This window comes from Acomys russatus, chromosome 16 (genome assembly GCF_903995435.1).
Source record: "Acomys russatus chromosome 16, mAcoRus1.1, whole genome shotgun sequence".
NCBI lineage: Eukaryota > Metazoa > Chordata > Mammalia > Rodentia > Muridae > Acomys > Acomys russatus.
Genome location: NC_067152.1, coordinates 3049974 through 3074584, shown reverse-complemented (window position 1 = coordinate 3074584; position 24611 = coordinate 3049974). Strand labels below are relative to the sequence as shown.

The 24611-nt window shown below is 47.1% G+C and overlaps 1 protein-coding gene across 1 annotated transcript in view; it reads left to right on the top strand.

The window, feature by feature from the left end:
- Positions 1-24611, top strand: part of Vps53 (VPS53 subunit of GARP complex) — a 144852-nt gene that overhangs the window by 46537 nt on the left and 73704 nt on the right. Inside the window, exons 6-11 of the mRNA XM_051157983.1 lie at positions 1942-2057; positions 3617-3736; positions 10462-10540; positions 14034-14177; positions 14660-14802; positions 17927-18068. Coding sequence (XP_051013940.1) covers positions 1942-2057; positions 3617-3736; positions 10462-10540; positions 14034-14177; positions 14660-14802; positions 17927-18068 — 744 coding nt within the window. The remainder of the gene's footprint in view (positions 1-1941; positions 2058-3616; positions 3737-10461; positions 10541-14033; positions 14178-14659; positions 14803-17926; positions 18069-24611) is intronic.

Sequence of the window (24611 nt, the reverse complement as noted above, 5' to 3'; positions counted from 1 at the left end):
CCACCCAAGTGGGACACCATGATGGGGCCGCAGGACTTGGCAAAGCTTCTCAAGATGCCAAGCACACTGCTGCTTCCTTTATACAAGTGATTTGATGTAGGCCCCCGATACCCTTGCAGGGAGATTTAGTCATTGCTGTTAGTTTATTTATTTAACTTGATTACTCATTTTGTAGATAAGGAAACCGGTACTCAGCAAGAACCTTGGCCTAAGACACAGAGCGTGTAAGTGGTAGAGGAGACTCAGCCGTGTATTCGCCTGAATCCGGGCCCACCATGTCTTACTCGGTCCTCTTTGGATGCCCACAAACGACCACTGCAGCTAACTGCAGCAATCTGCTTTGCAGAATAGCCTTTCCTAAGTGTGCCCGGAGCACTCCTTGCGTGCCCTGCCATGAAAGGTTCTCTGAGGAATCCACTTGCCCCAGCTGGAGGACACTTGCATTCCCACATCATGCTCTGTTCTCTCGGGTCTGCCAAAAATTAGTTCTGGCAGCTTTTGCTCCCCAAATTGCCCTTCTCCTCGTAGGAGGTTATGTGTTAAGCTTGCCACAGCACTGGATTCTTACCTTTTTAAAAAATGTGAGCCAGGGGGCTGGAGAGATGGCTCAGTAGTTAAGAGCACTGGCTGCTCCTCCAGGGGTCCTGAGTTCAATTCCCAGCACCCAAGCATCTGTACTATGATCAGATGCTCTCTTCTGGCACACATGAAGACAGCATACTCATCACATACATAAGAAATAAATATCTTTTTAAAAATTTGAGCCAGTTTTTCCTTTGTTGGAGACCAGGAATGAACCGTAGCTTCATTAATAATGACTGCCTCAGTGCAGCCAGCTGGGCCTAGCACCCGTAGTGGCAGAGAGCACACTAACTGCAGAGGAATGTGCTAGATGTCACTTCTCTACGCTGTGCCCGATGCTGTGTTCCATCAAGAGTGACAAATAGTAAATTTCTTCCTCTGAGGGTTTTGTGACCATGGGTATGAAATCTGAAGAGATACCAAATTAAACAAGCAAACAAACAAACAAACAAAACAAAACAAAAAACCATTTGAGACAGGTTTTGCTAGGTAACCAAGCTGGCATTAAACTCAGTGAGTAGTCAGGGTACAGGGTGTCTGTGAACTTGTGATCATCATGGCTTGGCCTTTCAGGTGGTAGGATTATAAGCATGTGCCATTGCACCCAGGCCAAAAGAATGACTTTAAGAAAGGGGTCATTTACACGTGGTAGACCTAGACCAAAGGGACAGAGCTGGGTGCAGTGGTACATGCCTATAATCCCTGACTTGGAAAGCAGAAGCAGGAAAAGTGGCACAGAGCAGGGCCAGCCCAGTTCACACAGCAAGTTCAAGGACAGCCAGAGCTACGTAGTAAGACCTCGGCTCAGTAAAAAGAAGCAGGCAGAGGACCAGGGAGATGGCTCAGCAGTAAGAGCACTTGCTGCTCTCTCAGGGCCTAGTCTGGCTCCCAGCACTCACACCAGGCTGGGCACAACCAATTAACTCCAGCTCCAGGGCATCCAGTGCTCCTTTTGGCCTATATGGGCACCAGTATATACATATACAAATAAAACAGTAAGAATACACCTTTCCTTTTTCCACCCTTAAAGAGAGAGTCTCTCTACACAGCACTGGCTGTCCTGAAACTCACTATGTTAGACCAGGCTGACCTTGAACTCCAGAGACATGCTTGCATCTGCCTTGTAAGTACTAGGATTAAATGAATCACTGCACCCAGAGAAATAAGCAAATAAAACATCAAAGAGGCTAGTTTCTGAAAATTAGTTTAGTTTTGAGAGTATCTTTATTTTTTTCTAGGGGTTGGCCTCAGGTTGTTTTGCTGATTTCATGTGTATGATTTTCTCGTAGAGTGACTTAAGGAGGGTTTCAAAGCTTTTGTACCCTTCCCCTTTCCCTCCTGTTGTTTTTCAATGTTTAGGTGAAGGAAATCACCCGAGATATTAAGCAGTTAGATCACGCCAAGCGCCACCTGACCACCTCGATCACGACACTGAACCACCTGCACATGCTGGCCGGCGGGGTGGACTCCCTGGAGTAAGCAGTGGGCCCATGGGAAATGCTCCACATAAGAACAGTGGCTTCAGAGACATTCACTTCCCAGCCACGTCAGCCTCACCATTGCGCCCCACTTTCGGGGCACTGACTGCAAGTGTTCAGTCACTTTTGGTGTTCACAACTTAACAAAAGAGCTGGAGATGTCATCCAATGGCAGTGTGCCTGCTTAACATGCCCAAAGCCCTGGGTTCTGTCCCCAGAAAAGCAAGAGGCAGCAGACATCTGCCTTAATGAAAGAATGCTGGACAGGTGACCCGAGGAGGCCACAGAAAGCCCATGAGAATGACCCTGAGAAATGGGTCGTTTCGTGTGGTAGATCTAGACAGAGTGACTCAGCCATCACTCCCCAGGGCCTCTGCCTTGGCAAGGGCCCTTCTTCCTCGTGGGCTGAGTTGCACTTCACCAAAGAGACCATTTGTAAACAAATCTTTGATGTATCACTCAACCCACATTTTTAAAAACCCGTGTTTTTAAGATTGTAGCTTTCTGTCTAGCACATTTAGAAACTGTATTAAAAGAAGTTGCTAGTTATTTACCAAGAAGCAGTGATTCAGCTCCTCCTCAGCGTTGCAGCTCCCGTGTGTGCTGGGTCTCAGGATGATGCCCCTGCCCTAGTCAGAGTGGGCTTTCACATGCGTCCAGAAATGCAGCTCTGGCTAGCATGAAGGATGCCCAGAAAGAAAGAGCAGAGGCTGTTTCATTTGTAGCTGCTGCTGGGTATGCCGTGGGTGGCAGGAGTGATGGTCCAGGGCAGCCGGTCCCGTGGCCCTGGAAGAGCCGCCTCCCCGCTTCCTTCCCACCAGGCAGGTAGAGATGGCAGTGGAGCACCGTCCTGGAACATAAGCTTCTCCTTCAGATATTTTGTAAGGAAGTCATGAATTACACACTTAATGTGAAAGCCAACCCCAGTGGAACATTTAGACCTAATAGTTTGCACTTTGCTGCCATGTTCAACTGTTGGTTTTATCAGCATCCTTTACTTAAAGCTTCATTACCCTCCGCAGCAGGGCAGGTCGGCATCTCGGATGCAGTCATTTATCATTGGCTTAAAACGACAGATTGCCGCTAACTTGAAATCACAAACAACCATCCTCTTTTGTGTTCTAGAAAAATGGTTTGGTTCTCTTGTGTGACACAATCCTCAGTGATATTTTACATAATGTTCCCTCAAAGTCTGCTCTTCACGCAGTGCCTGTAGTCTGCCCAGAGTCCTCTCCTGCCACCCACTGAGCATGTGGCGCACACACACACACTCTTTTGTGTCCTGGGACATATACTTTGAGTTGCTATTTGGAACTTAGTCTGCCCTCCTTGTTGTTAGCTAAATGCTCACTTGACTCTCCTTACTGAGTGATGTCACCTTGAGAGTTGGAGCTAAGTCCTTGTCTTTCCTCCTCTGGTGCTCAGCACCATACATATTCAGCACTTGGGAGGTTTTACTAAACCTGGCCGCAGCCTGTTTTAGGGCTAGTGAGGGATCTTGTCTCTTGTCTTGTGTCTTCAGCGTTGGTTGCTAGTCTCAGCTTCTGTCCTTGCAGAGCCATGACCAGGCGCAGGCAGTATGGAGAAGTTGCTAACCTCCTTCAGGGTGTGATGAATGTCCTGGAGCACTTTCACAAGTACATGGGCATCCCGCAGATCCGGCAGCTCTCTGAAAGGTAGGACGGCCTTGCAGTCAGAGCCCTCTCCAGAAGAAAAGATGGCGCTGCGTGTGTTCCCCCACCTCATTCTAGGAATTGCCTTCCGATGTCGTGTGACCTGACTCTCTGACAGCCTTAACCTAGTGTGTGGAGGCTGCCCGAGTCAGCTCGTGTGCTCACATGGATGCATGTGTGCACAGGTCTCCATTGTCCACTCAACTTGTTGGCCTAAAAGTTACTTTGCTCCTCAACCTGGGCCAGGCTTGGTAGTGATTCATCTCCGCTCCATGCACCATTAGTTAAGGCAGCTGAAGACAGGAGTAGAGGAGCCACTGGCTACCATGGCTGCCAGATGGTGTTCACTGTCAGCTGGGAGCTCAGCCGGGCTCTGGCCTGAGGTCCCTCTTGTCCTCATGGGCTTCTAGGGCTTTCTTGGGGTCTAAGGATGAGTGCATCACGAGAACTTGGCCTGTGAAGTCACGTGGCATCACAGAGCCATTGAGATTCAAGCGGGGGGGGGGGGGGAACCGCGTCCTACCCTTTCCTCTCTAATGACTGTCAATGACACACTGGTGAAACCGTGTGGAATGGGTGGGCGCTGAGGCAGGTTTTAGATACACACGGTGTCTCCAGAGCTTCACATAGTCACAGTGGTGAGTTTCTCTTTGACCTTAATTTTTTGCTTCCTACTATTCTTGAGGTTTCCCCACAATTTCCTTTAGTTATTTTTATTTTATATGTATGAGTGAGTTTTTTTGCCTGCACCATGTCTGTGATCCACACATGTGCCTGGCGATTATAGATGTCAGAAAGAGGCATCAGATCCCATAGAACATTTTTTTATTCTGCCCAGTTACACATTTCTATTCTATGTTTCTTTATTTAATTGTACAATTTTTTATTTAAAAAGTATAAACTGGGTGGGCATGGTGGCGCACGCCTTTAATCCCAGCACTCGAAAGGCAGAGGCAGTCGGGTCGAGGCCAGCCTGGTCTACAAAGTGAGTCCAAGACAGTCAAGGCCAACACAGAGAGACCCTGTCTCGAAAAACCAAAAAAGAAAAAAAGAAAAAGAAAAGTATAAACTGGATGTGTGTGGCTCACATCTGTAGTCCCAGCACTCAGGAGGATGGGCTAGAGATCTGCCTGCAATTGAGGCCGGCCTAGACTTTAGAATGAGACTTTCTGTCAAAACACTAACAAAGGAAAAGACAGCAACAGCAACAAAGCAAACAGGTACATCTAAGTTCCCTTAGCTACATTGCAGGTCCTATTGCACTTCCTGGATGGGGTAACTGCTGTCCGCCTGTTGGTTCTCCCTCTGGACTGTCACCTGTACCCTTATAGTGTGCTGGCAGAGCTGCCTCCTGCCGTATGCGGGCTGCCATAGGATAGCGTGTCCCAGACTAGTTTGCTGTTTCCAGTTTTCTGGATTCCTTACTCTGATTCTTAAGATGTACCCCCTTTCACATGTGTGCAAGAAGAGTCGATCTCGGTCCTATGGTTATATGTACTTAAAGGTTTAAGAGCTGCAGCTCATTTACTCACCAAAAAGGATTTTTAAATTCACAGTGCTATCTTTTTTTTTTTTTTTCTTTTTCACGGTGCTATCTTGAAGCGCTTGAGTACCCCTTCCTCTATGCCCTCCACAAATTTGGTATTGTTGATTTTCATTTTAATCAGTCTGGTAGATGAAAGTCGCTATCTGCTTCCTTTAATTTTAATTTCCTCAGTAACCAATGATTGAACATTTATATTTCCTCTGGGTGGTGTTTTGTTGGCTTTTTGTTTGGTGGTTTGGTTTGGTTTGGTTTTGAGACTTGGTCTCACTATGCAATTCTAGCTGCCCTGGGCTCACTATGGAGACCAGGCTGGCCTTGAACTCAAAGACCTACCTGCCTCTGCCTCGTGTGTGCTGGGAGTGAAGATGGGTGCCACCACGCCTGGCTCAGATTTCTTTTTTTTTTTTTTTTTTTTTTCAGATTTCTTCAATTCTAATAAATTGCTTTCTTCAGTTTCTTTCTTGGAGTAGTCTTTGTGGTTTGTTTCCTTTGTTCTCTCTATTTGGAGCTCCTACTACATGAACATTGTAACTTGTAATCTGCCAGCTCTTTGCTTCTTTTGAATTCTCTGCCTCGCCTTTGGGGCTGCTTTTGGAATTGTTGGTTCAGTCTCCCTGTTTTACTTTGTTCTCGCTGGTGCCTACTCTGTTCTTTGGCCTAGCTGTTAAATTTTTTACTTAAGAGCACTGGCTGTTCTTCCAAAGGTCCTGGGTTCAATTTCCAGCAGCCACATGATGGCTCACAACCATCTATACATGAGATCTGGTGCCCTCTTCTGGCCTGCAGGCAGAATCTTGGATAAATAATAAATAGATAATTAAATAATACAGTTTTAAGTTTCCAGAATTATCTAGGTAGTTCTTTCCTCAGGGGCATAATGCCCTCTGAAATTTCTGAGTCTTAAAACTCTATGTATCTCTGAAGGCCCTGAGTCGCCCGTGTGTTTGTGTCTGTCCTGTAGTATAAGGTATTTAGTTTGTTGACTCTCTTGGTAGTGGCACTCTTCAGATGTTTGGTGAGTCTCAGCTGAAAGCTCATATTTTTGGTGCGATTTGTCGTTGTCGTCGTCATCATCATCATCATTTTCTCTGTTACTTTGCTCAGACACCATTCCCTTCTGCTACTGACGAGAGGAGGGATGCCCAGCTTAAGGGTACCACACAGCTCTTCTGTGGTTACTGGGGCCAGCCCTGCAGGAGCTGGCAGATGGTACGCCAGGGACCTGATCTGAGTGTGACTGAGCATTTAGGGTAAATGCCACCACTCCTTATGAGTGACATTACACTTAGGAAAGGGCACCTTTGAACAACCCTGGTGTCACATGGCATGGACGATGCCACTCGTTGGCTTTCTTTTCTAAGCATCAGAATGCTTCATTTCCTAGTGGTAGCCAACTTCAGGTAGCTGTCACACAGCAGGCTGTTATTTGGATGCCAGGAAGGACTTTTAAAAAAAAAATTATTTAGTATGTATACAACATTCTGCCTGCATGTACACCTGCCAGCCAGAAGAGGGCGCCAGATCTCATTATAGATGGTTGGGAGCCACCATGTGGTTGCTGGGAATTGAACTCAGGACCTTCAGAAGAGCAGCCAGTGCTCTTAACCGCTGAGCCATCTCTCCAGCCCCCGGGAAGGACTTTTTTGTTTGTGTTTGAAGCAGGGTCTCTCTCTATAGCCCTGGTTATCCTGGAACCCACAGATCTCCGCCTGCCTCTGCCTCCCGAGTGCTGGCAGCACAGGTGTGTGCCCCACACCCAGCTGTGAAAGGAATGTTTCTGCTTTGTATCAATTGCTGGGCGGATGGTAAGTCTGCCGACTTATTTCTAGATCTTGTTCAGTCACGTGATTATTGTGTTAGTTTCTGTTACTTTGATAAAAGAACGAAAAAAGCAACTTAAAAGAAGTAATGGTTTCTAGACTAGTGGTGCACACCTTTAGTCCCAGCACTCTGGAGGTAGAAGCGAGTAGATCTCTATGGGTTCGAGGCCAGCCCGGGCTAGAGAACAAGTTACAAACCAGCCAAAACTCCCTAGTAGAGAGACCATGTCCAAAAAAGAGCCAGGCTTATTTTGGTTGATGGTTTCTGTGCTGCTGCTGGGCAACACAGATAAGGTAGAGCATCATGAAGGGAGCAGGTGATGGACAGAGGGGCTCACCCTAGGCAGACATGAGGCCAAGAAAGAGGCAGCGAGGATCCAAGGACAAAGTACACCTTCTAGGTAGGCTGGTGATATGGCTCAGTGGGTCAAGATGCCTCTCTCTCTCTCTCTCTCTCTCTCTCTCTCTCTCTTCTTTTAGGGTAGTACTACCCACCCCAGCTATGCCCCATTTCTTTGTCCCATCACTTTCCAGTAACCCATCAAAGTATGACTCTGCCAGCAGATCAATAGTCCACTGATGAAGTCCATCCTCATGGTCCAGCCACCTCTCAGTTAGTACCAGCTGATGACTAAGCCCTCAACTCAGGAACCTTTTGGGAATAGTAGAAGCTGTAACCATTATAGGAGGCGTGGCTCACAACTCACCCAGCGTATGCCTGTGAACATGATCCAGCTTTATCAGAAATGTCTCCAAGCCAATAGCTCCTCTTCCATCTCAGTCCCTGGAGACACTTTAACAACCGCTGCTGCAAACAATTCAAGGCAGAAGCTTATTCTTGTGTCTAATATTTATTATGGGTCCCACTTGCCACCACGTGTAAAAGGTGGGTGCTTTTGCCAGCTAAAACTGTAAGCTGAGTATTGTGATCTAGTCAGAACTGGGAAGACACTGAAGTCCTAGCACAGGCCTCTAAGCTCCCTATCCTCACCCTCTTAATTTTTTCCCTCCCTCCCTCCCTCTTTCCTTCCCTCTTTTGTCCTTCCTTCCTTAATTTATGTGTACGTGTATCTGTGAATGCCCTTCAGAGGCCAGAAGAGGTTTTTAAATTCCCTGGAGTTGGATTGGAGAGATGGCTTAGTGGTTAAAAGCACTGACTGCTCTTCCAGAAGTCATGAGTTCAGTTCGCGGCAACCACATGGTGGCTCACAACTATCTATAATGAGATCTGATGCCCTCCTCTGGCCTACAGATGTACATGCAGGCAGAACACTGTATAATAAATAAATAAATAAATTTTAAATCCCCTGGAATTATAGTTACAGGCAGTTGTGAGTCACCTGGTGTGGGTCCTAGGAACCATCTTTGGTCCTCTGAAAGAACAGTGTTCTTGACTGCTGCGCCATCTCTCCAACCCCTTTCACAGTGGTTTTGGTTGTGGCCCACATAGAGGAAATAACTTATAACATCAGTGACAGCGCAAGTCTCTCTGGTTTCAAGGTGACTTTGAATGTTAGAAGTCATTACACACGGGAGCCTGGTCTTTTGTACTCTAGTGCCAAGGCCCATCATATACTGTGGTTGCCTTTCCAGCCACCGTAGCGTTAGAGTCAGCAAGAACATAGTGGTCAGGAACTGTATTACAGTAGGGTGGAAGAAACAGGCAGAGCCGTGCACAGCCTAGCATCAGTAGCCTTGAACATCTGCCCGTGGGTACCTCTGGTCAGGCGTGGGCCTCACCTACAGGAGTTGTTCTGTGGCTCAGCAAAGAACTAGTGCTGTCTTTGTATTTCCAAGAAGAAGGTCAGAACAGAGGGACACCAGCATCCAGATCTCTGCCTTGTGACCAGCCCTGCAGCCTGCTAGCTCCATCTGGGAAGTCACAAGATGCTCTGAGGGACAATTTTATGAAAGCACATTCTTTTCTCTCACATCAGACTTTACACTCTGGGGAAGTTTCCGGATGTCTCCTGGGCAGTTCCAGGTGGGTGGGGACGGGGCAGATTCCAGCACAGGCTTGTCTTGAACACAAACTGAGAAGATACACTTACCTATAGCAATGCTTCGGAACATTTGTGGGTAGTAGTAAAACCCTGGAAAGTATTTGGAATCAGGCATGATTTAACCATGCCACGGGAAGAAACTGAGTGTTCTGGGTCATGCCTATCCGCTTGTTAAAATAATAAAGTCTCAGCTACTCGCCAGGCTCTCCTCAGTAGCCAAAGAAATTGTGGTTTTAGGTTCACTATTTCTAGAAACTTTATAAAATCAATCCAGAAGTTTCAGAGTGGAGTCCAAGAAAGGAGGCATGTTGTTTCATGGTGCTGTTCACAAAGCCAGTCTTCACCTCAGGCTCAGGGAGTCCAGCAGCTGCCCGAGAGCCTGGCTCTAGCTCAGTGCCTGGCTGGACAAGCCAGGTATCTCTCCAGCAGGGGCAGCTGGCAGGGACAAGGAGGACGTGGTCACAGCGCTTGCTGGTGTACACTTCCTGTTTCATCCTAGCTGCTCCTCCTTCCCCTCTTCCATTCAGACTGAGTATTTGAGCACTAGTGTTCCTGCAGACACCATTAGGAACCGTGCACTCCAACCCCCCTTCTACTCAGTATCCTTACGGTTCACTATTCTGTTCACCGTCTCTTGAAGTTAAATCTTCACTCAATGCCTATTGCTTGTTTTGCCTGCTTGTTTTGTTTTGCTTTGTGAGACAGGGTCTTGCTATGCACTTCGGTTTGGCTCTGAACTTGTGATCCTCCTGTTTCTACTTTCTCAGTGCTGGGATTATAGATAATGCCCTTCACTTTTAAAGAATAGTTTTGAACATCTCGTTCTTTTTTCTTTTTCCTTAGAAAACATTCTTTTTGTTACTTGCTTTAAAATGTTAGCTTTCTGAATTAAAATATCATAGAAATCAAATATGAAACCACCCTGAAACAGTCTGAACCATTCTTCTCACTCTGTGCCCCATAGAATTAGAAACAGTTATTTTAGTAATCCAACAGATTTATGTTTGATCAGGGTGCTGTTATGTAATATTTCCATGCAGTATAACTGCCCCTGAAAGGCTGAGAGTATAACTCAGTGGTAGAGCATTTGTCGCCCATGCTGAAGATCATAGGTTCAATACCTAGCACTGCAAAAAAAGGAAAAAAATTAAAAAGGCAGACAATCCATCCTGAGATGCCTGTCATAACTCTGCTTCTGTGTGACATCTCTTACCTAGCTGTGCATTTCTTTCCTTCTCTGGTGATCACCTGCACAGTCCTAGAGCTTTCAACAGCTCTTGACCTGGTAGGTCCACGCACACTTGTATGTGGGCATTTGAAAATGGTGCTGCTTGTTAATACGGTCCCTTTTCCTCCCAGGGTGAAGGCTGCGCAGACGGAGTTAGGACAGCAAATCCTAGCTGACTTTGAAGAAGCATTTCCTTCTCAGGGTACCAAGGTACTGGTTTGCATTTGCTTCCAATCTTTAGACATCATCACTGTCCTCATAGCCCCGCTGTGAGTTTGTGACACACGAGTGGTAATTCATGTTGTATCTCTGCAGAAGTGTGGGGCTGGCACAGGCCAACTATTTGCCAACTCAGACTAGCCTCTGCTGTGAGTATCAGACGTGATGCTGGTTGTTCCTCTGTGTCATTCCAGTGTCAGACAGAGAGCTTAGGCCAGGAGTGTGGTTTTGGTGGTAGAGTACCTACCTAAGCATGCTTGAGACCTGGGTTTGATCAGTGGCCCCACATAATTTGGGGCCCCACATAAATTGGTGATGTGCGTCTATACTCTAAGCCCTAGGAAAGTGGAGACAAGAGAATCACAAGTTCATCTTTGTCTACATAGTGAGTTTGAGGCCAGCCTGAGCTACATGAGACCCTGCCTCTGTGGGGCGGGTTGCGGGGGAGGCATTTGTTTGGTTTAATTTAGTATGTGTCAAATCTTATATCTTGTCTGCCCTATAAGCTCACTTTTCCCCCCTCATATCTGTGTTTAAAACATCTTTAAACCGCAATGGTTTTTAGGATTGTTACGTAACACTGGTTTGGGTCTGGTGAAAAGACAACCGGGAGGCGTGTCTGGGGGCTTATGTAACTCTCGTGACACAGGCCAGAGGCTCACTTTCAGTGACGGGGTCGTCTTCTCTGTTGTGTGTGCCAGGCCCACAGGCTTTCAACTGGGAGCTGTCAGGTCCCTGTCTCTCACACGGGCTTCCCTCCCCTGGCTGTCACTGTGCTGCTGTTAGCTCTGCGCTCTTAGGTAACGGCTAGTAGCTCCATCCTTCACATGGCAGCAGATGTCATCTTAATGCTTTGCATGTGTAGGGGAGGACGGGACCCACAGAAGCTTGTTTTCTCTATTACCTGAGCTATTTCTAGAGGAAGAAGCATTGTTGAAGGCAGCGGTGAAGCAGAGCACATGGCCAGCAGTCTCCCTCGCTGGGCTTTGTGGGCGGAGATGGGGATATACATTGTGAGCCAAGGAGCATTTCCTGCATCTGCTCTATAATTCAATAACTGGAAATATCTTAATCGCTTTTCCTCTGTGTTGGGCTTTAGGAAGTAGGTGGGGATGGCAGCCCTGGCTTGGATAGATTGCTTTCTATAAGAGACCAGCTCCTGACCTTAATGGCTCCATGCTTTGCAGCTGACTGCCAGGAATCTGATTATTTGTAAAGTACTTTGCTTCAAGACTCTCAAGTCACCCCATGTAACTCAGGAAAGGCGGAGATTGAAAAGCCATTATTCCTGTTGACCCTGTGAGGAAAATGGAGTTCTGAGAGGCAAAAAGAGATTGCCTGGCTAGTTAGAAACAGTTGTCTTCCTGGGCAACTGCCTTGCTGTGCTCTCTGCCTCATCCCATTGCGTGAAGCTTCAGAAGGATGTGGGTAAAGGCTCTCCTGCCCGCTGTCCTCTACCCATGGCCTACTTCCACCTTCCCTCCCAGGTCCCAGTGGGCATATAGCATTAAAAGGGTTTAACGACTGACTTCCTTTTCTGGCTGTTACTTAATGGGATCTTGTTGAAAGTTTTCTCTTTCCTTTTTAAAAGGCTACCGATTGTTCTAAAAGGCCTCGTGTGACTAATCCTGTTTTGCAAGTTGGAATAAAAAAATTTGTTTAAAGTATCGATTGGTGAGTGTGGCTATCACCACAGCAGATTGAAGCAGAAGGGTCGTGAGTTAGCTGGGACTACAAAGCGAGGTCCAGGCCAGTCTGGACTACCCAGGAGATAGCCTGCCTTAAGAAAAAATGAATTGAGCTGGGCATGGTGGCACACTCCTTTAATCCCAGCACTCAGGAGGGAGAGACAGGCAGACCTCTGTGAGTTTGAGGCCAGCCTGGTCTACAGAGCAAACTCCAGGACCAAGGCTAAACAGACAAACCCTGTCTTGAAAAACCAAATAAATAAATAAATACATTTGGAAAGATAATAAATGTGCAAGTTTTTTTTATTTAATTGATTAAAATTTTAAAATAAAGTAACCAAGTGTGGTGGTTTGAGAAAGAGTGGCCTCCATAGGTTCATGTGTTTGAATATTGGTCCCTGGCTGGTGGAAGTGCTCTGAAGGGTTAGGAGGTGTGCCACTGGAGGAGGGTCTTGTGGTTTCTAAAGCTAGCACCATTCCTGCCCCTCTCTGCCTCCTACTTTTGGACAAGGATGTAAAGTCTCAGCCACTGCTCCAGTGCCCAGCTGCTGCCAGGCCCTTGGAACCCTGAGCCCCCATAAACTCTCTTCTGTAAGCTGTCTTGGCTATGGAAAAGTAACCAGGACACCAAGATAATCTAGTAAATTTTTGCAAATGAGGAAGCTTGAACCCTTTGTCCTCCATGACTTGTTAGTGAGCTCAGGCATTTTCATCCTGAAGCCAGTGTGTGTCCCAAGAACAGCAGAACAGCCATTCAGAAAGGAGCAGGCCATTGGAACAGTCTGGGCTCAGGCACCTTGTGTGACACCTGACCATCAATTGAGATGTACAGGAGTGACAAAAACAGGGAAGCCTTGGAAGAACTTGTGTTTACCCTGGTTCAAGTCCATTGCTTTTCAGGTGAGCTTGAGTAACTTCTTCCAAGCCACCAGGCTACGCAGCTGAACCAAGAGGTTCCAAAATTCTTTGTACTATAGGCCCGTGGTCAGTCCACACATTCAGTGATGGGCTAGCAGGTCAGTGAGATCCAGTTGCTTTGGCAGTAAATGAGTCCTCCTGAGGCTGTGTATCCTTACAGCCCCCCTCTCCTCCGCTCTTCAGGTCACAGAGCTATCGTCATGATGTCTCACCTTTGGCTGTCTGCGCGATTGGCCGTCAGTGAAACAAGTCTGGTGGTTTGGAACCTGGGTGTGGATTTTTAAAACCATGACCCTCTTTCTCACAAATACACTTCTTTAAGAACATGAATGGCAGTTGGGCATGGTAGGGCATGTCTGTGATCCCAGCACTGGGGAGGCTGAAAGAGGAGGACCCTGGGTTTGAGGCTAGCCTGGGCTACATAGCAAGGTCTTGTCTCAAGGCAGGCAGGCAGGCAGGCAGGTATTCAACAGCACCAAGCAAACAACACAACAGGGATCCTAGAAGGCTGGAAGCAGGAAAAAGTGGCACATGTGAGTGACACTGACTTTTGGACCCCTTCAATAGAATCTCTGTTGTTGTTCTGGCCTTTTAGGTCACTTTCAGTTTTGATACTCAGAAAGTAAAATTTCTTGTGATCTTTGCTTGTACTGTTTTCTCAGATGTCTCGTTGTTGGTTCACAGGCTAGTTTTTCGGTTGGCTACTAATGTTCTCTTCTTGAAGAGCAGATAACTAAAACATCCATCTCCTGCAGCAAGACCGGCGTCCCGGGAGAGGAGTACTAACAGGGCGAGGCAAACAAGAGGCAGCCGTCACGGCCAGGAGACAGGCAGGTGCTTCTGCCACTTGGACTGATGTATGCTGTTTGTTTTACCAGAGGCCAGGAGGACCCAGCAATGTCCTGAGAGATGCATGCCTGGTGGCTAATATTTTGGACCCCAGAATCAAACAAGAGATCATCAAAAAGTTTATTAAACAGCATCTATCAGAGTACCTAGTGCTTTTCCAAGAAAACCAGGATGTAAGTATTGACCAGATAAGGCCAGATGAAACAGTTTAATTTTATTGAAAAAAAAAAAAAAAAAAAAAAACCAACCAACTAATGCAGCCCTCCCCCCTCCCCCCACCTCCTACCCCACCCCCACCCCCCACCCCTGTGCCTCACTAGTGCGGTTAGCTTTAACGGTGCCGTGCACTGACCACAGACCCCAGCTGACTTCACAGGCTAGTGCTTCCTCACCATTCTGAGCCACTGACCATTTGGAGAAGATACTAGAACCTCTAAGTCTTCTCCTCAGGAAGTTTGTACCTGTGTACTTGGCTTCAGGGAACACACAGACCCTTGCTGCCCAGCCGTGGGCCCCAGGCAGGGAACTCTCAGCTCAAGGGAATAACATGGCATAGACTCTTTTAAGTGAGAGAAATGGAGGTTGGCTGTCTTTTTCTCTCGGGTCCTAGCTTTTGCTTATTACTACTTCTGAGCACTGTTCCCTCCTTCATGAGGTCGCCTGGCTGGACAAAATTGACAGACGTTATGCCTGGGTGAAACGCCAGCTTGTGGACTATGAGGAGAAGTATGGCCGGATGTTTCCACGGGAGTGGTGCATGACCGAGAGGATCTCAGTAGAATTTTGCCACGTGACCAGGTAAGTTTCAGCTGTCCCCTGCTTCCAGGCCTGACTTATGGCTCCATGTGTCCTGCAAATTGGGCCACCATTTTTATCTCTTAGCACCCTTATACCAACTGCAGCCTCATCCTTTCTTTCCCCCTTGGCTCCAGGACTTCCTCAGAGTCTAGTCCTTGCCTGCCCTCCCTCACCAGCCAGATTTGCCCAGAGTGAAAATCATGCCTACATTTCCCCTGCATCTGGGTTGTGTACATCTATACATAATGTGTCCATCCATCGTTTGTCTTCTGACTTGCTGAATGGAAAGTTCCATTAGGATAGGGGTAGTCTCTCTTTTAAGGGCATGTCAGACACTAAGGAAAGGATTTGTTGAATGTGTTTCCCTGATAGAGTATTTCTACTCTGTGATTTCTGATCTTGCATCTGAGCATCCTAGGCATTTCAAAGACCTCTTACTCATCCTCTGGCCTGTATCTGAGTATTACCCTAGGACACAAAGTTCCTTATGGAAGAATTGCACCCCAGCAAAGCTAACTCAGATAAAGCCAGAGTCAAACTTTTTTTTTTTTTTAACTATTTCTTTGTAACTATACCAAACAGCATGGCAGAGGTTTTTCATTGCTGTATGTTTCATGTAATTATATTTGTCTTTAGGTTAAGACAAGAGGGAAAGAGCCTCCAACTACAAATGACTCGGCTTTCTTGGTGTCATTTGTGGCAGTTTTCTCTGTCTCTGTCCTTCCCTCCTCCCTCTTCCTCTCTCACCCCGTCCTGTGTCTCTCCCTTCTTTCTCTTTCCCCCTTTCTTCCCCCCTTCCACCCCTACAACCAGTTTTCTGGGAATTGAAGCCAGAGCCTTGTGCGTACCAGGCAAGTCCTCAACCATTTGTTTATATCTCTGTCCCAAACCCCCCTTGAAAAATTGATAGAAAGTACCTTTAAACTGTACACTTGACATATACTGTGAGACAAAATTTTTTATGTGATACTGATTTTATTTTACTAAATAGACTTTTAAGGTTTACATCAGTTCTAAATTCACACCACAATTAGGTGGTCGTTACAGAGATTTCCCATGCCCCTCTGTTGCACACACAGCCACCTTGTTCCCATTACTGCTCCCCCACCCCACTGGCATGCCTAGTGTCACTGAACCCATGTTAACATGGTCACCAGACTCGTAGTTTACATTAAGGCTCACTTTTGGTGGCACACTTTGCTGTCATAAGTATAGATCAGAGATAGAGTATTTTTAAATTTTATTTATTTATTTTTATGTGTATCAGCATTTTGTCTGCATATATGTCCACTCCCTGCATGCATGCCTGGTACCCCCACAGAAGCCAAAGAGGGAACAGGATCCCCTAGAACTGGAGCTACCAATGGTTCTGAACTGCCGTATAGGTGCTGAGAATTGACCCCAGGTCCTCTAGAAGAGTAGCTAGTGCTTTCCAGTCCCTAGATACAGTATTTAATAACTAGTCCAGAGCCGGGTGTGGTGGCGCACGTCTTTAATCCCAACACTCGGGAGGCAGAGGCAGAGGCAGACAGATTGCTGTGAGTTCGAGACCAGCCTGGTCTACAAAGTGAGGCCAGGGCAGCCAGGAATACACACAGAGAAACCCTGTCTCAAAAAACCAAGAACCAAAAACAAAAAACAAAAAACAAAAACAACAAAAAAAAACTCAACCCAATAACTAGTCAAATATTGCTTGTGGTTGTCAGCTTCCAAATTGGTTGGCAAAGAAAGAATGAAGTTCTTGAGAGTTTGCTTACCAGCTTCTCTCAGCTTCAGCTCAGCACGCTTGCCAGGCAGGCCTGTGCAAACAAGAAGTGCGTGCTGGAGCAGCTGGGGAGTTCACCGAGACAGCAAGTCTCACAGGCGCCATTGCCGGCCGCCATCGTCTCAGCTGGGGCAGTGCTGCTGCTCAGCTTCATTGTGGAGATTTTGGCAAACACCCTACAGACACGTCATTCTCAGACACACTCAGAGGCTCTTTGTTTAGTCCTGTCGTTTGTGTGGGAAGACGATGACAGCCTGGTGCTTCCTCAGAACTCACCTGTCACTGATTCCCAAACAACCCGCCCACTGTAACAGAACAGAACACCTGGGTGAAGTAGACATAGGCAGGGGCAGCCAGGGTTCACCCCTAGTTACGAGCAAGTGACTAGAAATGTGAAGATGCAGGCGAGGCATTATGCTGCACGCCTTTAACCCCAGCGTTTGGGAGTCTGGGGCAGGCATAGCTCTGAGTTCGAGGCCCAGGTCTGCATAGCAAGTTCCAGGCCAGCCAGGGCTATGTAGTGAGTTCCTGTCTCAAAGCAAACAAACAAAACCACATAGAGATGTAAGCCTAGCAATAACCATGTTATCAGATTAGCACCTGTAATTCTTAATGTGTTTTTACTGGGGGGGTGACGTCACCAAAAATTCTCATTTATAGTGTATGTAGCCTCGCTGTATGTGTGAATTCACTCTCCATGGATGATGGTAGAGAGAAACAATTCATGAGTTTGAAAATAGCTTAAAAAAAAAAAAAAAAGAAAACAGCTTTTGTTGCAGTATATTGTTATAATTGTTTCATGGTAAGTTCCTGTTACTGTCTTTTTGTGCCTAATTTATAAGTCAAGCCTCTCTGAAGATATATGTGGAGAAAGCATAGCATGTGCAGGGCTGGCGACTACCTTGGTTTCAAGGATCTGAGAAGGGTTCTTAGACTGACCCCTGAGGGAAGGAAGACTGTTATGTTTCTGCCCCCCTGGGCTTAGACTGCGTTGGTAATAGGCCTCAGGGTTTGAGATGGTCTTGTACACTTTTCCTGAATAAATATAAGCTATTTCCTTTGGCATATATTTAATATATATTGTTTTATGTATATATGTATATCCTGCGTATATTATGTGTATGGCTGGTGCCTATGGAGGCAGAGGAAGGAATCAGCTCTCCTGGAACTGGAGTTACAGATGATTGAGCCACCATGCAGGTGTTGGCAACTGAGCCAGGTGTTCTGCAAGGACAGCAAGTGATTTTAACCACTGAGCCGTCTCTCCAGCCCACTTTGCTATATCTTGAATGAAAGAAAGATGTCTGTTTGACAGTAGTGTTCTTCTTCTTCTTCTTTTTTTTTTTTTTTACTTTGAAGGACAGAACTTTCCAAAATCATGCGAGCCAGAGCTAAGGAAATTGAAGTGAAATTGCTTCTTTTCGCAATTCAGAGAACAACTAACTTTGAGGGGTTTCTTGCAAAACGCTTCTCCGGTTGCACGCTGACAGATGGAACCCTGGTAAGACCTCCCTGAGGGAGCTGGGGTTGGGTACCAGAGGCAGGGGGGCCAGGCTGCATTCGCTGTTTCTCTGTAAAGTCATCTCGTCCTTTGGTTCCTGGTCTCAAGTGATCCTTCCTTTTCAGCTTTAGGGAAGCTAGGACCACAGGCACATGCCACTGTTTCCAGTTTAATTTTTTCTTTTAACAAGGAAAATGGGCCAAATCAGTGATTTCTAAAAACTCCTAACAAAGCTTGATGTGGAATCTAAACTTGACATTATTGTTTGTTTGTTTTGATCTTCCACCATGTGTCCCACACTGAGCTATGTGCAGTTACCTGTAGTCAGCTACTTTGGTTCATCCCTGTACAAGGCCCTTGACTTCCAGAGGGCGCAGAGATAATGGCAGAAACAGAATTGTAGCTACTCTGATGGGAGAATAAAGATGGAGTCAGGCCCGGAGCACCACTCTGCTGTGCATCTCTCAACCCTGCAATGTTCTCTAGCTCCCAGCTTTCCAGTCCTAAAGTCCTGGCACTTAGGTATGAGCCTCTCGTTGCCCCTGTAAGACCTACCTCAGCATAGGGGGCTGGTTGCTCAGCACTGGGCTGAAGGTAAGTGATACTGTAAGTGAGGACAGCAAAGCCACTGAACAGGACCACGCTGTTAATAGAAATATATCACTGGGAAACAAACCGCGGGCCGTTTCAAGAGAGTAGAAAACAGCAGCTTACCCAGGAGCCTGGGCCTTATAGGGTTCCTGAGGGCTTAAGGGCAGATCCCACCCTCTTGGGAGACTTTTTTCCTTTCTTAGGTAGAACTGGAGCCCTGGGCCAAGCCTACTAGGAGGGGCCTGTGCCTGTTGCAGTCAGGCAGGAGTATGGGTAGCCGATGGCCTTTTGCATGTGGAGGATGGCCATTAGGGAGGGACAAGGGAAATGCAGTTATCTGATGAACAGGGTCCCCGAGTCACAGGGTGTCTGAGCTGTTCTGGGGTTAGGGTTCTGTCTCCTCATGACCATCTTCCTGGCTAAGTTCAGGTGGCCATTGTAGGTACTGGCAGCTGTGTCGTCGTCTTTGTGATATAAAAATGATGACAGTTCTGTTTTAAGACAATATCTCAAGCCCCTATCTGCTCAGACTCATTCATGATCTTCACTAAAAGACAACTGGAACCACAAAATACAGTTTCTACAATTAACATGAGCTATGTAGAAGCTGGGCGTGGTAGCACAGGTTTGTAATCCTCGTACTGGGAGGTAGAGGTCAGATGGTCAGAAGATCAAGGTCACCCTCAACTGCAAATGAAAACTGAAGCCATCAGGAGCTACATGAGCTCTGACTCAAAACAAACCTGGAAACAGCAACACAAAAACTTTACAGTAAATAAGTTCATAAAGTATGTAGACAGTCCTCTGCATGCTAACTCATTTTCAAAATTGATTTCATTTTAGTAATAGAGGCAAAAATAGGCCACAAGTGGATGTGAGTATCCTTGTCATAGTTACTTTTCTAAGTAACTAACAGCTCACGTCTTGAAGCAGAAACAGAATATGTGGGGATGGCCCATGAGTTTTTGTTTGTTTGTTTGGTTTGGTTTGGTTTTACAAGACAGGGTCTCTCTGTCTAGCCCTGGCTGTCCTGGACTCACTTTGTAGACCAGGCCGGCCTCGAACTCACAGAGATCCGCCTGCCTCTGCCTCCTATACAAACAGCACCACCAACTGGGGACCAAGTGTGCAAATGCCCAAGATTGTAGGGAACACCTCATTCAAACCTCCACGTCCTTAAAGAAAATGCAAGTCACAAAAGGGACTCCTTAGCAGAAAAGCCACTGGAAGAAGTACGCGTGTCTGGGCCTATGGCCTGTAGTTCAGTGATAGAATGCTTGCCTTGCTTGCACAGGCTCTAGGTTCAAACCCTAATACTGAGACAAACAAACCAGCCAACAAACAAACAAATCAAAACTCAACAAAAACAAAACACAAACCCACCAACATACAGGAGAGTATGTGTCCTGCTGAGAAGCCTGTGCCTGGCAGCCCCCGCGAGAGCCTGGTGCGGGTATTCCTCCCTGCAGCCCTCCCCAGCTCTGCTCCTCGGCAGAGGCTTAGGCAGGCAGAGCAGCCTGCTCTCAGCCTCGCAGGGCAGAGGGTTTTCAGCCCTGAGCACCAGGATCACTCTGCTTGTAACCCCTGAGCTCTCATTGTTTCTAGCTGGCCAGCCTGGGTAGAGCACAAGGACTGCCTCTGCGGGCCAAAGATCTAACTAAGTGACCAAGACATAGACCCCAGCTGCACATTCTAGAATGTCATTCAGCCAGATGCCTGTTTTGAGGCATACCCCACCCCTGTCTGCAGGACCCAACTCCTGGTGATTTCTGTTGTACTGTAAGGTTACTCTAAGATCATAGGAGACCAGATGGCTCTGGTGTAGCTGATGACCAGGGAAGCCTGCGAACCCAGGCCTGTCCAGGACACACTGACATTTTCATTTATCCAAGAAATCTCCTGGTGGTCCGAAGTGCCAGGGCGGGGGCTCGGGAGGACAGGCCAGGAAAAGGCAGTGGGGAGTGGAGATATGGCTGAAGGACATGTGGATGCTTGAACAAGAACGTCGTTTTGCAGCCCATCGCTCTGTAGAGGGAGTGTGCTGTGACTAGAAAGTAAAGTGCTAGGGTAATGTGGGCAGGGAGGGTCCTGGTAGACAGGCTGAGGCTGCTGAGCAGGCCAGCTAAGCAGACCACGGAGCCGGCCTGAGCTCTACTGCCGTCTGTCAAGACAGCGCCCTGGTGTGGTGTGGTGTGGTCCTGGTTGTAGAGAACGTGTGGCGCACTATCATCATGTGGCCCTTGCCTGTTTCTTAGGGTCATAGAGCACTTTGTCACCTTGATTCCTTTAGCCAGGCCTGGCTCCTGGTCTGGAACCTTGTCATCTGGTAGCTGCCCCATAGCTAGGAACCCTCTTCCCCAGGCCTCGCCTTTCTGCTCATCTGAGTTTGAGATTTTTCTGGCAAAACTTGTTTGTCATTCTCCCTTCTAATCATTCAGCCCTTGCTGCTCCTGTGAGGCTCCTAAGGGAGTGTCAGATCATAAATCCTTGACCAGGGAAAACACACACGGACACACACACACACACACATGGACACACACGGATGCACACCGACACACACACACACGGACACACACGGATGCACACACACAGACACACACGGCACAGTAGAACACCACAATCTCTTCCTGAACTCTTCTCGATGGTCAGTTGTCTCTCCATGAACTTCTGCAAGTCAGTCGGCTCTAACCTTGTCTGTCTCACGTATCAAGCCTCACTTTAAGTCCTGACACAGGGCATCCTGTAGACAGCAAGGATTTCCTCTTCAACATTTAGACAGCCATGGCCTCTTCAGCGAGGTAGACCAGCTTCCTGGAACCCTAGCTTTGGGGTGCTATGAAGATCCTTGCTGTAGGTGATGTTCACACTGGGCCTGATACCTGCCGTCACCTCACTCTGTTTGTGTTCTGTCATCCTTGATGAGAGGGACTCTGCTAAACCACTGTGGCTCCTGACCATACCAGCGCAAGGCACTGGGAAGAGGCCCCAGTGGCCACGCCAGCTGCCAGCCACCTGACCCAAGGAGCTACTGTCCCCTGGTCCTGTCCTTCTTCTGCTGCCTCCAGAGAAGACTTTTTGAAAATCCTTTTCTGAATACTATTTTGTTTTTAAGGTCTCAGAATAAATTACAAAACAGACCCAGGTGTATCTCAGTACTACTGAGTACATGTCACGTTTTATAGAAAGCAAGCAGGGAGTAGGCAGGCAGGCAGGCAGGCAGGCAGGCAGGCAGCCAGAGAGCCAAGCTGTCCAGAGACCCTGCCTTGCTGTTTGCTCCTTATGCCACCGCCCTCTCCCCCGCAGGCACACACACACACACATGCACACACACTATCCCCGGCCTCCCTTTAAGCCCATGGTGACTGACTTTTAACTGGTAGAGCCTTAAGGATGGGCTTGCTTTGTCTGTCTATACTGGCACTCCCAAGTTCCATCCTTATCCATCCCTTCAGCTCTTCCTGCAGGAAGTGAGCGGCCAGTGTGCTTGCCTCTTGCCTCAACTTCTGACCCTGCGGGAGGGATTTAAGAGAGTCTGAGGCTCACATGCCTTGAAATTAAAAGCAAATGTGTGCATGTGGTTTAACTGTATCCATATGCGTCTTTAGTGACTCGATGATTAGATGGAAGGTGAGCAAACTCCACCCAGCCTTGTGCTGAAAGCACAGCAGATTGGGGTTAACTGCTTCTCTACATTTGAGTTTTCTTTTTCTTTGTTTTTTTAAAAAATAAGAATCCTCCTGTATCCTGCTGCTAGAGTCCATTTCCTCTGGCCTTTCCAAACAGAATTGTCATTTAGTTTAGAGGTCATTTTAATGCAATGTATACCTGCCCGGCTTTAAAAAATAACATTATAAAGATAGAAACTTTCAGAAGCAGTTTTCTGTTTTGTCTGGTTTTGGGTTTTGGGTACATGGGCCTATAGCCTAGGCAGGCCTAGAACTTGGGACCCTCCTGCTCCTGCCTCCTGGGTCTGGTGCTGTGGGCATGCAGCGCTACACCCAGCTGGTACTTGTCAGCCTTGACCTGTGCACACACAGCATTTAGTTAAAAAGCCTGCACAGAGCATACCACCCACCCCTCAATCTTTCTGGCAACTTAACGCCTGCCTATAAGAGACTGTCAGGTGAGGAGGGAGCTCAGGGTTTCCCAGAGATCTGCCATGAGCAAGGAAGTAGCTTTTCTTCACTTCTGATGTTATTTTAAAGGCTCACCCTTACTATACTGTGCATCAGTACTTTGCCTTTTTTGTGCCTGAGTGGTAGTTCAGGGTGTCAGAGTGCTACGTGTTGCTTACCTCTCCATCTGCTGGACATTTAGATTCATTCTACATTTTAGTTGCTATGAATGAATAGTGCACAAAAATCCTGGATTACAGTTCATTTACAAGTACTGAATTTTATGTTGTATGAATTGTACTGCAAGTTAAAGGCATTAAGGCTTTAGAACATACTATTGGCACGGTGTTATAAATTGTTTTTATCTTCAGATAGATAGCTTGTTCGCCCCGCCCCCATTCCCTAAGTAGTACCTTGTTTTTTTGTTAATTATTTTGGTTTTCAGAGTTTTTGTTTTGTTCCGTTATTTATTTATTTATTTGTGTGTTTGGTTTTTTTGGGTTGTTTTTGTTTTTGTTTTTCGAGACAGTGTTTCTCTGTATAGCCTTGGCTGTTCCGGACTCGCTTTGTAGACCAGGCTGGCCTCGAACTCACAGCGATCCGCCTGCCTCTGCCTCCCGAGTGCTGGGATTAAAGGCCTGTAGCCCAGACTCTGCCTTAGACTTACTACAATACTTTGATTTCTGTGTGTGTGTGTGTGTGTGTGTGTGTGTGTGTGTGTGTGTGTGTGTGTGTGTGTTTTCAAGCCAGGCGTGCTAGTGCATACCTGTCATCCCAGGACTCATGGAGGCAGAGGCAGGCGGATCTCTGTGAGTTCGAGGCCAGCCTGGTCTACAAAGGGAGTCCAGGACAGCCAAGGTGACACAGAGAAACCCTGTCTCAAAAATTGAAACAAAACAAAAAATTTCAAACTCAATATGTAGCAGGGGCTGATCTTGAACACCTGATCCTCCTGCCTCCACCTCCCAAGTTCTGGGATTAATTACATGTGTGCACCTTCACACCCGCCTGTTAGCTACATGTTAAATGCTGATAGAGAACAAAATATTTTAAAAGCAAGTTCTTTTCCTCCTTAGCTGCAGCTTTCTGGCCTGTTTTTGAGACTTCCTTATGAACGCACACACACGCATTATATACATTTTCTATATTCTGTACAGAAAACAAAAACCTGTGTGTGGAAAATATTTGTAAATACGTGCTAGTTGGACAAGAAAATCCTCTTCAAGTATGTTCTGTAGAGGCACAGAAAATGGTGAAAAGTCGGCCAAAACAGATGCTTCTGGTTTCGTAGGGGAAAGAGACCTGTAACACCATCCCATGCGAGATGCAAACGTGGCAGCCGGAGTGGCTGAGGACAGTAAAGAGCAGGTGTGCACAGCCCGCGCCTGCGGTCTTGATTGTCAGCTGACGCCACAGGCTGCCTGTGAGCGTGCAAGTCCGGAACTGAGCTGCTGCAGAGAATGGGGGGCTTTCGTCTCAGAACTGAAAGCTTTCTCCTGCCGGAAAGGGGGGCGTGGGTAGCCTTAAATTTCCGTCTTTGATACTGTGACACGTCCAGCCAGGGCCTCCTAAGGGGAACTTGTGTGTGCAGGCCCAGATGCGGAAATGCACCTGACTGGAACCAGACTCTTGTCATAGTAAATGAGACAGCTTGGCTGGCCCGTGTGTGGCCCCTTCTGTTTGGAAGGTGCTGGGAATCCCAAGTGAGCCAATCAGTAAGAGTTAAGTTGCGGTATGAAGAACTCCATCTTCCCGTGCGGACTTGAGGTCCACTGGCATCATTGCCAGAAGAACGGATTCTTTCAAAACCGGAACTCCCTTCCCTTCTTGGCCAACA